General features: G+C 38.1%; 1 protein-coding gene across 6 annotated transcripts in view; it reads right to left on the reverse strand.

The window, feature by feature from the left end:
- The window catches only part of CTNNA2 (catenin alpha 2), a 775,924-nt gene that overhangs the window by 606,959 nt on the left and 151,003 nt on the right, over positions 1-17,962 (reverse strand). For all 6 annotated transcript variants that reach the window (XM_043544890.1, XM_037898317.2, XM_043544889.1 and 3 more), the window contains exon 3: positions 14,086-14,281. In XM_043544890.1, coding sequence (XP_043400825.1) covers positions 14,086-14,281 — 196 coding nt within the window. The remainder of the gene's footprint in view (positions 1-14,085; positions 14,282-17,962) is intronic.

The following is a 17,962-nucleotide window of genomic DNA, read 5'->3' on the forward strand; positions in this document are numbered from 1 at the left end:
TTTGCTTTTACTGTTTTTGTTGTACTTGCTTTTATTAAATTTCAAAGCTTTTTCCCTTGCATTATTTTTTATTTATATACATAAAATGTGCTTATTCCAAGCTCTAGGTACTTTGTAAACCAAAAAGAAAAAAAAAAAATCTAGGAATAAATTCCGTAACAAAATTTCAAAACAAATACTCTGTTAGATATAAATGTGTGTCTGTGCACGGCAGATCTATCTTTAGTCTCTTGCATAACATAGAACCTTGGGTCACATTCAGCCTTAGTGTAACTCCACTGAGCTTGTGTTTTTCTCTCCTGTAAGTGTTAAAATAAACCTGCTCTTTTATTTATATCTATGATGTCTGTATCCTGTAGCTACTTACAAAAAAAACAGGCTTTTTCAGCAGATAAGATCTCCAATGAATGCACGATAACTGTCAATTAACCTTGAAAAGAAGGGAAATGCAGAGATATTTAGCCTGTAGGGGTATCTCTACACTGCTATTAAAAACCTGAAGCTGGCCTGTGCCAGCTGACTTGGGCTTGCGGACCTCGGACTAAGGGGCTGTGTAATTGCAGTGTAGACGTACCCTAGGTATTTCAAATACTCATTGGTGCCAACAACTGGTGTTCTATCTTGGCATTTATACAATCCTTATCATGGTGGTATCTGAGCATCTGTTTAATTGTGTCTTTGGATATTTGTTCAAATGTTTGTCAGGTTCAAATCACTGCTCTGAGGGAAGCCTGTGACAACCTATTACTATTGAGGCATCATTAACAGCTACAAAGTTATGATAGTGTAAACTATGTATAGGGAAGCAAAGTCAATCTATTTACCAATTCTGTACCACAGGTTCCTCTCTGTGACCAAGTATTTGCACAGATCCTAAATCCCTATCCTTGCAAGACACTATAGCTGGATTTTCCACAGGAACCTTCCAAATACCAAAAGGGGAAATTATAATAGGATTCACTTTCTTTCTCGTCTTAGGAATCCAGTACTAATCTTCACTGTAAGACAGGTAGGTACACAGACACACACACACACACACACATTAATTTTAAATTCCTTATTACGAATAACACGCCAAAGATAAACTGTTACAACACAGCAGTTACAATGCACCCTAGCTAGACTAACATCTTTAACTAGAGATTTGTTATTTTCCTTTAAGTGAAGAACAAAACACAGGGCCTAAACCCCAATATATAATACCATACAAAGTAAATACAGGGATTGGAATTTCTGACAATCAGATATCTTCTGCTTTCACATTGGCTTGCCCTGGGTATTATATTGACAAGTAGATAAAACATTTAGTTTTGCTACAAACTAATTATTTCAGCTATTCACACTACTGAGCATATACACAACTTCAAATAAGATCAGAAAGAAAACTTGACAACTACTGCAGTTGTTAGGCTAGCACACTTGTCTTTGGTTCATTTATGTAGTATACCTCCTGAAGACGTTTGGCCTCCAGTCTATGATTCCTCCTTAACGATGTTTCCCAGTCTAAATCTCACTGACTTCTGTAAAATTATATGAAACTGCACTGAGATCCAACCCACGGATTCAGTCAGGGTTACCCCTGGCAGCACTATCTTCGTGGACCGTGATGGATTTGATTGGTGCCCAAATGGATGTGAGTTTTGCACTCCTGACAGAACTCACTACTGATTGGCTAGGAGCTTCTAACTAAGTTGGTATGTGTCTAGATGCAGAAATGTCTACCCTTAATGAAGACTTCCACCACCAGAGTTAAAACAGTTTCTGAGCATGGAAAACAACTCCCTGCCATCCGTCTGGTGTGCTGAAATCATAATTACTTCTTTGCAGCCACTCAAGGCTCTATATTGCCACCTTTTCAGGGCAGGACATCTCTCTGTCTAGTATCTCTCAGGTGCAATCCCCTCCACCATCATTCCTTTCTAACCTCCACTGCAAGATTGGGAACAGGTGAAAGTCATAATTCCTTTGTTTACAACTTTACATTCTAGGTGGGAAAAGCTTTCCATGTCACTTAAACTTTCTAATTTGGTGCTCAGTGCTTTTCAGGTTGCCAAGTTTCTACTGCTTCATGTGAAAAGCTTCGAACACAAGAGAGTGAAAGCTGGAGCATCAATAAAATCTTATTTTCTCTCTGACATGCATAGTTTAAATGGAGGAGATATGTTTAATTGACCCGCTTCCCAGCTGACCCATCTTTGCAGGCCTTTAACCAGTCCTCCGGCTATAGACCAGGATAAAGATTTGGGGACACTATGAAAAAGTCACAAAGATGCTTGTGGGTAATATTATTGAATAAGGGCCTTGACGTTGGCATCACTGTAAAGCAAAATAATAGCATACTACACCAGAAAAACAGGTGGTGGTTTGTAATGCTTAAAAGGTGAGGCTAGAAAGTCAAGAGTCATATAAATGATTCCTAATAATATTAAAAGGATAGTCTGAATCAAATTAATTACAATCCTTTCCAATTACTAAAATTGTGGGCCAAATCCTGCAATCCTTTTTCACACAAAACTCTCCTTAAAATTAATGGGAATTTTGCTTGTAAAGGAATGGATTGCAGGATTTGTCCTCGCAATTGCAGACAAACAATAATATTACAGTACAGTTACATTCTGGGGTGCAATCATGTGGAGACATTTTAAAGCAATCATGCATCCTTTAAAATTCAAGGATGAATTTTCATAAGATTTATATAAAAACATGCTATAAATGTTATTAGTTAAATATGAAAAAGTCATGCTGCTTAGATAGATCTATTTTCATTATTTTCCCCCAGTAAAAGCAGTTATTACATTTCTGTAAGTGCTGTCAGAGTCCACCAATGTGTTCCAACAGCAAGAATCTTTCAGAGAGAGAACTTTCCTCCCCGGTGTATGCTGGCATGAATTTATACATTTAACAGGTTATAACAAAAACATAAGGTGAAACAGAACTCAAAATAAAAAAAGCAAAACTCAAGCTACACCTAAAGCCAGTTCCTTTATAACCAAGTGTGGTCCTCTCCTCTGAGGTGTCCTGCTCAGCCTGCTCCCTACTAATCTTAGTTCTTCCCTGTTCAGACTATTAGTGTGCTATTTTATAGGGCTTTCTGATATAGGTGCTTAGCCCCTGTTTGACTTAAGTTAAAAGCCCTATATCTCATTACCCAAAATCCTCTCCTTGTGGTAGCTTGGACCACCAGAGATTTGAGTAGGAAATTAGCTCCTGATTTCCCTTTTTTTTAAAAAAAAAATTTAAAGTAAATTTTAAAATGTGGACCACAATTCTGCAGCAAGGAGTAGCTTCTCTGGAAAATGTAATGGCTAAGGATCAATGAGATACTACATCCCTGTTGTGAATTTAAAAAAAGAAAGAAAAAAGCTGGTATCAGAATGAGGTAATGCCTCCCCAGATGTTGAAGGTACTTGGTTCTTCATTTCCCCCAATCTCAAAACAATGTCTTGTCATGTTTATTGTTTAAGAGTTACTTGTTCTTAAAACCAAAAAGGAAATGTATTATCTGTACAACACATCTTTGAGACCCTATGCAATGTCTGTTATTCATTACAGGTGCTTTATATCATCCTGGAATGGGAACATTAATATCTTTCAGAAGCTATTTCTCTAAGAGCTGAAAGATAATTAATAGATTTGAAAACGGTCTGAATGAACTAACAATAGAACATTTGCATAGAGTGGCACTTAGTGTACAATATTTCTGAGACTGAGCACTGCAAATATGAATAACAATTGAATTTACTTCCAAATGTAATAAGCACTTTAAATTGGTTATGAATATTTACTGGAATAATGAGATGCCACTGTTCAGGCTACAACTGCACTGTTTCCTCACTGAATACACAGTTGAATTCAAGGCCTCTGTCCTGATTTTCAAAGTCCTCCACTGGACTAGCAACACCCATCAGAGAGACCACTTCAGAATAAGAGGCAAAGAACTTCCAGTGGCAGTAACTATAAAACTATTGGCCAATGTGTGGAGATTTGAGTGTAGAAGAAGGAACTTTCATAGGGTGAGACCAAAACTCGCTTCCAGATGAGATATAAATGCCTACAAGCCTCACTGCATTCAGTACTAAATGCAGAATTCATTTCTCTGACAAACCTTTCCACCAATAGGTTCTTTTATCACATACATTCTAAATAAGCAATTTGCTGCTAGCTGCTGCCTGGATGTGAAAGAAAGGGGAATGATTATTTCTTCTTAAATACATGTGGGGTAACTAGATACTTTGGGGATGGGCAATCTATATAAATCTAGAAATAATACATTATATAGGCAGACAGATTAGATAAATTCACTAGGGAAGGATTCCTTTCGCCATTAATCCAAGATAGGAAGTAATGACTCAGTTTACTCAGAAAAAAAATCTGAGCCTCACAACATATTTGCTCTTTAAACCAAAAAGCCCATGACCTGCTCCTGACCAAGGACAAATTCTATGGACCCAATTTGGAAGAGGTAGTCAATTTGTCTGAACACAGCCTTACTCTTGGATGGGTTGAGGGAGAGGGGAGAAATCTGGGATAGGGGGTCCTTTTGAGTTCTATGGCATAACCCTTGAAATGATGTCTCCCTCATTTGTCAAGGGTGGAGGTAAACCAGGTAGGAATATATAGAGACAGATGCCCCCCAGGGGAAGGTTGGATAGTGACTGATGATTCTTAGCGGCATTCCTGGAGAAGGAGTCACTTCTGGGTTTATCAGGCCTGGTTTTCTCCCATCTATTCTTAACTAATCTGTTGTCTCTCCCATCATATCTATATAAATTTCTGTAACACCACAACGTAGCTGTTGCTGAAGTTGCTTCATAGCCAATGTAGAGAGCTGATTTCACCCTTCTGTCAGAGATATGTTTGGGTAAGAAGTCCCCTTCAGCAAGGAGGACAGTGTCCTTGACAAGGTTTGACAAGGCTGCATCCGTTTTAGGTAATCCAACCATGAATGTTTTTGACTGGTGGACATCTGAGAATTTTTTTGGCTCTTTTGGTCAAACTCTTTGCCTTTCCTGAGTTTTCCAATTCAGCCTTTGCGACTTTCATAGGGCATGACAACTGGAATGGGAATATGAGGGTCAGTTTTCGAGCCTGTTGGAAAATATTTACAGATATTTTCTCTCTTTTTGACCTCATCCTTGACTCCTCTTTTTTTTTTTTTATCCTTTTTGGCTGAACGCTATGGGAGATACCCAAGAAGGCAATACCCAGATGCCTTAGATTCTGAACGTCTATCCGTTTGGAGGAGGAATGTCTAGATTTAGATGATTTCTTTGATGTATGTCTGCTTTTTGGTCCCTCCCCCCGCCCCCCGCGTGAGCTCCAGGGAGGAGGAGGGGGAAGTAGATGAGGAGTAGCTTCTACATCTATAACTCCTCCTTTGTCCCCTTGCTTCTGCAAGTTGAAGATTGTGAGATGCTGCAGAGGAGGAGACTGTGCAGGAGCTCTTTCTAAAATGGCCATCCCCTGAGGAGCTAATGCTCCCAGTTCCAAAATGGCCTCTGAAACCCTACTGCAAAGGAAAGTGGTTGGCAATGGCAGGATATTTTTTTTTCAGTCTGTGGGTGGTTCTTGAGACCCCAGAGAGACAAAGAGGATCCCCTAACTGCAGTACCTGCTCCCTTGAAGGAAGAGGGATGTCTCTGGCAACACATATAGCCTCTTGGCATTGTGCTTTGGCTGTCAGGGTTGGGGGGGGTCTCTAGGGAATTACCTCATGCCAGTTCTGTTGGCTTCAGCTCCTCAAGCCAACACAGTAAACCCACCTGGGGTGTGACACCTGGCAAAGGGTCCTGGTTCATGTCGGTGGCCACAAATTGAACCGTAGCGTCCTGGGTGGTTTTTTTTCCAAATCCTTGTCTTTCTGGGCCATGCGTTTGTTCACAAACAACACTGCGCTGTCTGGTTAAGCAAAAGGAACACTTTTCCCCTTCAGTGCACTCAGCCAAGGTTCTATCCATTCCCTTCCTTTTTTTTGCTTTTCAGCCATTACCAGGGGTTAATTTGGGAGGAGAGCTTAGTAAAGTTCTCTCAACTGGACGGAGCTGAGTAGAGCAAATTTAAATGGCCCTTAAAAAGTCAGTAGCCCAAAAAAGTGGAGAGTTGAAAAAACAGGGCTGCGGGGGGGAGGGGGAAGTGGGGGTAAGAAAAATAATCAGGTTATGATCTATAGAGAACCTGACTCTTAGCCTGCTTCACTTTGGAGGCAGAAATAATTTTGGAGGGGGTCTTCAGTAGAAGGAGTTATCTGGAGAATCAGTCCAGCCAATCAAAAAGATCTGACTCTTCCTCTTGTAGTGTAGGGGACTGAAGAACCCATCACTACTATTATGGACCCACTCCTGAAGTGAGCATGACAACTGAATTTTGGTGATTAAATAAACAGACCTCAAGAAGGGAGGCTAGCTTGATACAGAAGAGCTTGAGAACCCTCAAGAACGGGAAACCTAAGAAGCAGCAGGGTCTGACATAGGATCAGGTAACAGACAGTTAATGCACTCTCACTCTCTCTCCATACCGTACTATTGTCGTTGAGATCAGCAAAGACACTTCAACTTAAGAAGCATCATTATTATAAATTAGAATTGTAGTTGGTTCCATGGCTTTGGAATATACTCCAAACATTGGTCTGAAATAGAGCAGACCTGATTAACTTTGCTCCTCATCTTTTTTTCCAAGGCATTTGAAAACAGGGGAGAATTGTAAGGGGAGTGAAATGTTGGAGAAAGAAGGTGGGCTTAGCTTTTAATTTTCTTGTTTTATGTATGACTGTTTCCGAATATGGAACACTCCTGCAGTGGCAGGGGGATGCATCCAATGATTTAATAGCTCTTTTTCTATCTCTCTATTCTAAGATACAAAGTTCAGACACCTGTGAGTTTGCATTGAGTTACACATAATAAATATCACATTAGTCTAAAAATAGTAAATTACAGCTAGACCAGATCATATTTAAAAAGGTCTCCTGCTGAAGTTCTGTGTCTTTGATGTGCTTCTGTGATAATTACACCAAAATCAGACAGCCATTGGCATAATAATTATAATGTTAAATTTCACACACCATATAATTTTAATAGCAGTTACTTTCCAGTTTCTGATATCTCTGCCAAAATTAGTTTTATTTCTAAAACTATATACTATTGACTTTAACCAAAGCCAGCTTCTCCTTTACATTAACTATAGTATTAAATTAATTTATAGAATGTTTTAGGAACTGATCCTAATTATACATTTATCCATTCAACCGTAAAGCACTCATGAAGATACAGAAAATTGGTTCATCTAATTTTCTGAACAGTTTGACTTTTCTTTTCTTAAAGTTTCAAATTATTTTTATTAAAACCATATCAATTAAAAAAAATCTAAGAGTATTTTGTAATCATTTCAAATGCTGTGCAGTCATTACCAAAGAGCGGTATGTGTTGTATTTGGGGAAAAGAACAAATGTCTCATGTGCTGACACTGTATTATTACAAATGGTTTATTTAAAAAATATCGTGTTGATTTCATGTTTCACCTAGTGACAGACAATTTGTAACAAAGGGATAAATTTATAGTTGAGAAACATTTGTTTACACCTTTTTTTATAACTATATGTTGATTGGTGGCAATAAGGTATTGAAGATAATGGGAAGTAGTATTTTACATAATTCAAATGTGAAGAAAGGGACTCAACTGAATGAGGCATTAAAAAATTGTCTGAATTTCAAAAGTCCCACAAAACTTCAAGAACTGATGTGTGATGTTTTCATTTTGGGGTGGAGGCAGACATAATTATTCTCTCATAGCATGCATAAAAAATCTTTTAAACAAAGCAGAATTTTAAAAATAATGTTCAGTAACTGATAGGCTGAACCTCATGTGAGGTGTTATTCCACGTATATTGGCTATGCGTAAATCAGAGGAGTTTTTAATGCTGCATGATTCAAAAGTCTAGAGACCACATAAAATGGCAGTTGGAAAAGAGTTCAGAGAAAGACCAACATTTTCAAACCCAAGACACCTTTAAAAAGGTGCTCAATGCTTTTCAAAATCAGGCCACTTATTTGGGGACCAATCTTTAGGCACCCATATTTTAAGGCATTGGCTTTAGTCCTAGTTATCTCAGAAATCATCATTAGACATTCTAATTAGTGTACAGTCATTTTGAGTTAGGACTAGAGATTATTTTCTGACCTGTCTGACAATTTAGTTAAATCTGCGATGTTAGTCAAGACATGCATACCTGATATATAAACACACCTAGAATTATTTTTGTAATAATTCTGAGAGTGTGACATTTGCAAGAGACTTGAAAGAGCTGTTTTCTTGTTCCCAGAATAGCTGCTTTCAAGAACTCTTGACTTGTTAAACTGAAAGTGTTGATCATCAAGATGTTTTGCCTCATTCCTGCTGGGGAAAAAAAAAATCTTAATTCTTCCATTTTCTTCCAGTAATAATGATCTTATATTTGGATAGTCCTTTTTAACAAGTAGGATTCCAAAGCACTGAGCAAGCAACATACTACAATTGCTTCACCCACTAATGAAATGCATCCCGCTCCCAGCTGTTCAACTGCCTACATCAGGATACAGCAATTTAGGACTGGAAGGGAAGAATATCATATCCAGTTGAAACTGCAGGGGAAGCTTTTAGATAGGAACTACCCAATATGAAATTTAGCCAGGAAATCCACACACAGTACTCTTGCAAAACATACGATGAGATTTTTATTTCAGCAATTTATGTCATCTAGTTAAACGTGTCAGTTCATACTTCACCACAGCTGGACTGTCCACGTGTCACTGTATTAAAAATGGCATGTGGACTTCTCTTGATCAAATAGTAATAAACCCATTGTGTATTGTAAACCCACAATCCACCCCATTCTTATGACAGACATAGAGTGTTAACATAATATGAATATTTGCAGTGTTTCGCAGAGTACTGTTTAACACCTTTATCTTTTGTTACACTATTTCTGTGGCTTTACACACACACACACACACACCAATTTTTTTTTAAAAGAGGCATGTGAGCAATTTGAAAACATGCTCATGTGCCATAAATCGAGTGAGTGGAGGGGTAAGGGAAGGATTCCTCTCAGGTGCCTTTAACTTTATGAAGCACAAGTTTACAAATCAAATTAGTATTAAAATAATATAAGGCACTGATAAACTGAGTAAGGAGCTTAGATATGATAATGGACATGCTATCTATGCTTAGATTAGATAGGCTTCATGGATCACCCTAAGTCAGGCACACATGGACTAAGAAAAGCAAAACTGAACAGCTGAAATTGCCAGCAGTCACAAGTTATCACACAGCTCTTTATAAGTAAGCACAGTTATTCTTAAGATGTAAGTATCACAGAGAAAACATATTAAAAACAATAAAAGAACCAACATTCATGCTAATAAGTTTCCCAGAGATCATCCCCCAACTCCAGTCCCAGGTTCTGGTAGGAGTCTAACCCTTCTAACCCAACAAAGGGTTGTTGTTTTTTTTCTGTTGATTACAAAGTTCATAAACAGTCTTAGCTCAGAACTAGCATCCCCATGAATAGGTTACTCTTTCCTTTATACCGCTTGGGCCTTTGATGTTGAGAGTATGGAATGGGTAATCAGCAGATAATGGTCCTCTCGTCAGGGCGTAGCTTCCACAGCTTGCTTTTTTAAATAGCCACAGGTGTGAAAATTGCATTCACCTTCTCCTAGAGATTCTCCAAGCAAACCACTTGGCACTGTTTCTCCCCAAAACCCATTCTTGTCTGCCACATTGTTCAACATAGTCTTTTGAAGTTCATGACACTTTCAAGGGTTCACATCGTAGCTCCACAACAGAGAGGTTACATAAACCCCAGCCTACAATAATACATAGTCGCTGCATTTAATACAATGGATTCCAAAAATACTTAAACTTAATTCAATAAGGTTTTTCAAGGATAATGCAGGGAATTGTCACAACTGTCACACCTGCTATGTATTTTACCTTTAAAATTCTTAGCTGAGATAAAAGGTTACTTTTGAATTTCCAAAGCCTTATTGTAGTTATTATTTATTTGAAAGCAGGTGTCCTACAATAACAATGCAAACTATTGTAATGGTTATAAAATGAATTTTCTTAAATTTCTTTTCCACATGCTACTGTGAAAGATGCATATTAGATGAGTAGCTTGCATATTGTTGGTATATCCTGAAGTTACCGTTGTATAAAATATGCAAGGTATTCTTAATATCTATTTAACCACCAACTACATAGTGAAGATCAGATTGTAATATTGTTTGTATTTTTGTGATTTAAGATTATGCTAATCTTTGTGTTACACATTTAAAAACCAAAGAATTCTACATCATTGCATTATTTGGTTGATAATTATTAAATTGTTCACCGTGCAAAATATTGATTACATACATCCTATACATGCTTCTTCTTTAAGCCACTATTCAGAGCTTAACAGATTTGCAATCTATTTTCCCTGTAATTTTCATTACAGAAAAAAAGCTCATCCTCCACACAGTGATATAAAGAATAACTTGAAGCAAAGTCAGCCTCATGGTTTTGCATCAGCACTTGTCATTTAGGACACTGAACAATCTCTGAGTTTCCTATTTCCTGAGTCAGTGGAGCTCAGGCAAAATGATGAGATGATGTGGTAAATTACCTAAGATAGACTGTTCAGTAGAGTTGGACAACAGTTTTCAGTTTATTCACTGAAAAAATCAGTTCAAGCCTTTGCAAAACTATTTGTGAATTTGACACAAATTCTCCAAGCAGTTTTGTCCCACCCCATACCCAAATTTTTCAGAGTACATTCACAAAATGACGGTATTAACAATAGGCACTGGGGGGATGGGATCAGTGGTGGTGCCACCTCCCTCATATTTTTAAATTCAATGGTTAGCACAGGCATCCAGAATAGTCATTAAAGTAGAGGGACTTGAACGTGGCAGTCCCAGCTCCCAGATAAGTGCCCTAACCACCTGGAATCACAAGCACTCTCACTTTTTGCCTATTAAAGTATTTTATAAAGAGGAAGAGCTTCAACAGGAGAGACTGAAAAGACTAGGCCCAGAATAATTCACATTCCACTCGTTAGGATACTCCACCTCAACACGGGATTTGAACCTAGGTCCCTTACATCCCCAGTGAGTGCCCTAATCTCTGGGCTAAATGTTATAAGGGGTGTGGGCACCACCTCTGCCTTCTCCCTCTCCATTTTGTGACTCTAGCCCTTTAAAAATGTCCAGAAACAAAATGTTTCATGCCAAACAAAACATTTTGCTCAACCAGTTCATCAACATTTTAAGCATTTATTGGTTTCAGTTTAATCTCAACTAATTTTTCCCCCTGAACAACCAATGAATAAAAAAAATCAGTTATTGACCCAGCTGTAATGTTCAGCTAAACACTTGGCTACTACTGAATAAACCATTAGTTATTTGTACAAATATTGAAAATATAATGCAATCTACACCATATCAGTAGTTTTAATCACATGATCATCATCCAGGAAGCTAGAGGCATACTTCTCTTGGAAGAAATCCAGCAATCATAGAATTATAAAACTGGAAGGGACCTCAAGAGGTCATTTAGTCCAGTCCCCTGCAATCAAGGCAGGACTAAGTATTATCTAGACCATCCCTGACAGGTGTTGGTCTAACCTGCTCTTAAAAATCTCCAATAACGGAGATTCCACAACCTCCCTAGGCAATTTATTCCAGTGCTTAATTTCCCTGACAGCTAGGAAGTTTTCCCTAATGTCCAACGCAAATCGCCCTTGCTGCAATTTAAGTCCATTGATTCTTGTCCTATCTTTAGAGGCCAAGGAAAACATTTTTTTCTCCCTCCTCCTTGTAACAACCTTTTCATAGAATCATAGAATAATAGAAGATTAGGGTTGGAAGAGACCTCAGGAGGTAATCTCGTCCCTGCTCAAAGCAGGACCAACCCCAACTAAATCATCCCAGCCAGGGCTTTGTCAAGCCAGGCTTTAAAAACCTCTAAGGATGGAGATTCCACCACCTCCCTTTTTTGTACTTGAAAACTGTAATCGTGTCCTCCCTAAATCTTCTCTTCTCCAGACTAAACAAACCCATTTTTTTTCAATCTTCCCTCATAGGTCATATTTTCTAGACCTGTAATAATTTTTGTTTCTTTTCTCTGGACTTTCTCCAATTTGTTCACATCTTTCTTGAAATGTGACACCCAGAACTGGACACAATACTCCAGTTGAGGTGTAATCAATGTGGAGTAGAGTGGAAGAATTACTTCTTGTGTCTTGCTTACAACTCCTGCTAATATATCCCAGAATGATGTTCACTTTTCCCGCAAGAGCGTTATACTGTTGACTCATATTTAGCTTGTGATCCAATATGACCTCCAGGTCCCTTTCTGCAGTACTCCTTCCAAGGCAGTCATTTCCCATTTTGTATGTGTGCAGCTGATTGTTCTTTCCTAAGTGGAGTACTTTCCATTTGTGCTTATTGAATTTCATCCTATTTACTTCAGACCATTTCTCCAGTTTGTCCAGATCATTTTGAATTTTAATCCTATCCTCCAAAACACTTGCAACCCCTCCCAGCTTGGTATTGATGACAAACTTTATAAGTGTACTCTCTATGCCATTATCTAAATCATTGATGAAGATATTGAACAGAATCGGACCCAGAACTGATCCCTGTGGGACCCACTTGATATGCCCTTCCAGCTTGAATGTGAACTACTGAAAACTACTGTCTGGGAACAGTTTTCCAAAAAGTTATGCACGCACCTTCTGTTATCTCCATCTAGGTTGTATTTTCTTAGTTTGTTTATGAGAAGGTCATGTGAGACAGTATCAGAAGCTAAAGTGAAGTTATATCATATCATCTGCTTTCCCCCTATCCACAAGGCTTGGTACCCTGATAAAGAAAGCTATTAGGTTGCTTTGAAATGATCTGTTCTTGACAAATCCATGCTGACTGTTACTTATCACCTTATTATCTTTTAGGTGTTTGCAAATTAATTATTTGGTTCATTACCTTTCTGGGTACTGAAGTTAAGCTGACTGGTCTGTCATTCCCTGGTTGTCCTTATTTCTCTTTTTATGGATTGAAACTATCTTTGCCCTTTTCCAGTCCTCTGGAATCTCACTCGTCTTCCATGACTTTTGGAAGGCAATCACTAAGGGCTCAGATAACTGGTCAATCAGCTCCTTGAGTATTCTAGGATGTATTTCATCAGGTCCTGGTGACTTGAAGACATCTAACTTGTCTAAGTAATTTTTAACTTGTTCTTTCCCTATTTTAGCCTCTGATCCTACCTCCTTTTTTACTGGCATTCACTGTGTTATACGTGCAATTATTACTAACCTCTTTTGGTGAAAACTGAAACAAAGAAGTCATTTAACACTTCTGCCATTTCCACATTTTCTATTATTGTTTCCCCCACTCTCATTGAGTAACAGGCCAACCCTGTCCTTGGTCTTCCTCTTGATTCTAATGTATTTGTAGAATGTTTTCTTATTACCTTTTATGTTTCTAGCTAGTTTAATCTTCTTTTGTGCCTTGGTCTTTCTAATTTTGTCGATACTTACTTGTGTTGTTTGTTTATATTCATCCTTTGTAATTTGACCTAGTTTCCACTTTTTGCAGGACTCTTTTTTTGAGTTTCAGATTATTGAAGAGCTCCTGGTTAAACCAGTGTGATCTCTTGCTATACTTCCTATCATTCTTACACAGTGGGATAGTTTGCTTTTGTGCCCTTAATAATAATCTCTTTGAAAAAGTGCCAGTGCTCTAGAACTGTTTTTCCCCTTAGACTTGATTCCCATGGGATCTTACCTACCTACTTCTTGAGATAGCTGAAGCCTGCCTTCTTGAAATCCATTATCTTTATTGTGTATATACCCTTCTAGGTCAATAGAAGATGTGTATTATCCCATCAACTGTGATGCCAACTATGTAATAGTTGTGCTTATTAACTAGCAATTCTAGTTTTTCCTGCTAATACCCAGTACTCCTCGCATCAGTATACAGACATCTAAGATATTGATTTGATTTCTCCCCTATGTTCTCTCATGTAGCAATTATGATAAGTTCAGAGTTAGGACAGATTCACTGTACATACCTTGTTTGCGTACATCCTCTACAGCAACAACCAATTCCTCCTTGAGGTCATGGCTCTCTTTAGCAATCTGTTCTCCTTTTTCCAAAAAGTTTTGGGTAGCTTGCTCTACCGAAGCAGCCAACACATGCGCTTTCTTAGATCGCCCTTTCTTTTTACCAGATGGCCCTTTGTTGCTCGTGTTCACAAGGGTTGTCACCTTTGGGGAGGGAAAAAAAAAAGTTTTTTAAAAAAAGTTTGCACAGCACTTTAATTAGTTGCCCTAGTTAGTATGAAATTAGCTGTCCCATATGGAAGATCATGTGATCTGTATGTGTCAACTTTTTTTTTTTTGCAATAAAAATAGCCCAACCTTCAGACGTGCCAAGCATGCACAGATTTGATTGGCTTTCATTGGAGCTAAAAGTGGTAGGCACCTAAATTCATAAATTTCAAGGCTAGAAGGGACCATTGGGATCATCTAACCTGACCTCCTGTAGAACACAGGCCAGAGAATTTGCCCCAAATAATTCCTAGAGCAAATCTTTTTAGAAAAACATCCAACCTTGATTTAAAAGTTGCCATTGATGGAAAATCCACCACAACCCTTTGGAAAATCGCTCTAATGTTTAATTACCCTGTTAAAAATATATGCCTTATTTCCAGTCTGAATTTGTCCTGCTTCAGCTTCCAAACATTGGATCATTGGATACCTTTCTCTGCTAGATTGAAATGCCCATTATCAAATATTTGTTCCCCATGTACTTATAGACTGTGATCAAGTCCCCACTTAACATTCTTTTGTTAAGCTAAATAGATTGAACTCTTTGGGCAGGTCTTCACTACCCGGCAGATCGGCGGGTAGTGATCGATCTATCGGGGACTGATTTATAGTATCTCGTCTAGATGCGATACATTGATCCCTGAATGCGCTCCCCGTCGGCTCCGGAACTCCAGCTTGTGAGAGGCAGAAGCGGAGTCGACGGGGGAGTGGCAACGGTCGACTCGCCGCCGTCCTCACAGCCAGGTAAGTTGACCTAAGATACGCCATCTTCAGCTACGTTATTCGTGTAGCTGAAGTTGCGTATCTTAGGTCGACCCCCCCCACCAGTGTAGACCAGGGCTTTGAGTCTATTCTTATGAGGCATATTTTCTAATCCTTTAATCATTCTCATGGCTCTTCTTTCAACCTTCTCCAATTTATCAACATTCTTCTTGAATTGTTGACACCAGAACTGGACACAATGCTCTAACAGCAGTTGCACCAGTGCCAAATACAGAGGTAAAATAACCTCTCTACTCCTATCCAAGATTCCTGTGTTTTTGCCCCCAAGGATCACATTCATCCTTTTGGCCACAGTGTTGCACTAGGAGCTCATGTTCAGTGGATTAGCCATCATAATCCCCAAATCTTTTTCAGAGTCACTGCTTCTTAGGATAGAGTCCTCCGACTTTTAAATATGGAATACGTTCTTTATTCCTAGGTGTATGCATTTACAACCACTTGTTTTAATTTCTTAAATATGGATTTAGGTGCCTAATATGAGGCTCCCAAGTTTGAAAATGTAGTCCCAAATGTCCAGAAAATTATACTGATAATAAGGAACAGAGATATTTTTACTACTTATTTCTTGATCCATATCCAGCCCCGGTTGGGAGAGCAAAATGTTATTAACTCTCAAACATTTGAAGAGATAGTGTTAAGAAGGAAAGTACAGAAAGCAACAGTATTAAAGTAATGCCATAATCGAGCAATTAAATATGATGACACAAAAGTTGGCGGCAGTCAAAAAGCAACACTTTTCTGGGATGACAAATGGTATTACTTATATTGCAGTAGTGTCTAAATTTTGGGCACTTTCCAGACACAAAGGAAGATGTTGCCCCTGCTGCAAAGACTACACAAGCTAAAAAGCATTATTAGTTTTATTACTTCAATGTACAGGTACTATGGTGGGACAATAGTTGATGCTGCAGTAATGGTCCCATTTTTGCACTGAAGACATTTTAACTTAAAAATACTGTTCATGCAGTCACATTTTTTTTAGTGTAGAATTTATTAGACAATTAGAATTTAGAATTTATTAGACAATTAGAATTTATTGCAAACGTGTTGAATAACTTGAGTAAGAATTTTTGGAGATTAAAGACCAACATTTAGAAAACATTGCACACTGTATCTAATGTGCCTTTCTGCCACTCTGCCTGCCCAAAGAAAGCACATTACATCACAAAATGCAAATCATTCAAGTTATATACAACAGGCTAATATACTTTAGGAACTAACATAAGCCCATGCAGGGCACATCTGTTGATGTGTTCTGTTATCATGTGCTTAAACCCTGAACGAAGAAGCAATGGAATTACTACTGAGTCAAAATGGCAGGTGGATTTAAATAGCTCTAATCTGGATATAAAAGGTTGTTTGGGTGACCATAACGGTACGTCTTCACTGCAGGGTTAACCTGGACTGTTATCTGAGAGTTAAACCCTAACCCCTCCCTACCATCCTCACACAAAATCTTTGTACCCAAGTTTGTATCTGCTTTGGACCTGGGCTTACTATGCCAGCTGGGGCTATAAATTAGAACACAGGTTTCTCCAACTCCCTTTGCAGTCTGGACACCCACACACAGATCTGGCGAACTCAGAGCCCATGTTTGTTTGTCTGTTTGTTTATTTTTATTTTAAGCAGAATTTGAACTTTGAATTTCCATACTTTTAAAAGTTGATTTCACTGTTTATATCATGGTGGTACATCTCTGTAACCTAATTCCAGATTAACAAAGAAACACAATAAATTACTCATAAAAGATTAGTAAGAACAGGTTTCATAAGCAGTTGGCAGTGACCTTATACTTTCAATAAAAAAGATATTGCAGAAATTGGCATGGTTAAACTGAGGGCAAAGAATATGAAGCTGGGATTTGAGTTTAATTATACCCTTGATGGGGGATGGATGCGACAAAGCATGTGTGACCAATTGACAGTGCTGGCTAAAAATCTGATCTCCAATGTATGGGGCACATGACCACAGAAGTAGAACACATATAGACTAGCACTCACAGAAGAATTAGGTCTGTTGATGCCAAGCTACTTCAGATAATACATACACAGGGAGAAAACATAAATTAACGAAAAGTTGGACAATAAAGAATTGTCATCAGAAAGTTTCTACATAGAGAAGAATCACTAACATGTTGCAGCACTGGCAGCCAAAGACAACGGAGTCCAGCGGTTCAAATAATAAATTACTCTAGTAACATATAGAATTTTTTGTTGGTAGAAAAATTGCATAACTCCTATGAATGGGCAGAGACAGAGGACGCCTAACTTTTTCCTGTTCCCAAAACATTCAGTTTTCCATTTAAAAAAAAAAAATCAATAGTAACCTTGTTGATTGGTATAGTGCACCATTCTGCACATCCTACCAAGATAAAGAAACAACTAAACAAAAATTAAGTAACCAAAAATTCAATAATCAAAATCACCTCCACAAAAATTCAATATACTGATTTTTGTTGAACCTTAATGGAAATGGTCCGTTATTGTGGATATAATAGCATAATATTAAGTTTTCATTAATTATTTAAAAGGAAATTATTAATTTTCAAAATATTTATCCATCCTTACAGAACTGATATCAAGGACCTTCACTAAAATAATACACATGTTGGGTACTTTTATTTTAAATTTTCCCCAACCACTGCAATGCTAATATGGGATGATACTGAGGGCAGAGCTAGGTTATAAATTTTCCAACAAAAGAGTTTAATCAGAAAACGTAGATTTATAGAACTCAAAATGCTTTGCAGAAACATCATGGGTTCGATGAGCTTTTTGTGAATGAAAGGGAGGTTTTTGTGGGAAACCTGCCACCTCTTCAGGCTGCTGAGGTCTT

Source organism: Chelonia mydas, chromosome 4, assembly GCF_015237465.2.
Source record: "Chelonia mydas isolate rCheMyd1 chromosome 4, rCheMyd1.pri.v2, whole genome shotgun sequence".
NCBI classification, from domain to species: Eukaryota; Metazoa; Chordata; order Testudines; family Cheloniidae; genus Chelonia; species Chelonia mydas.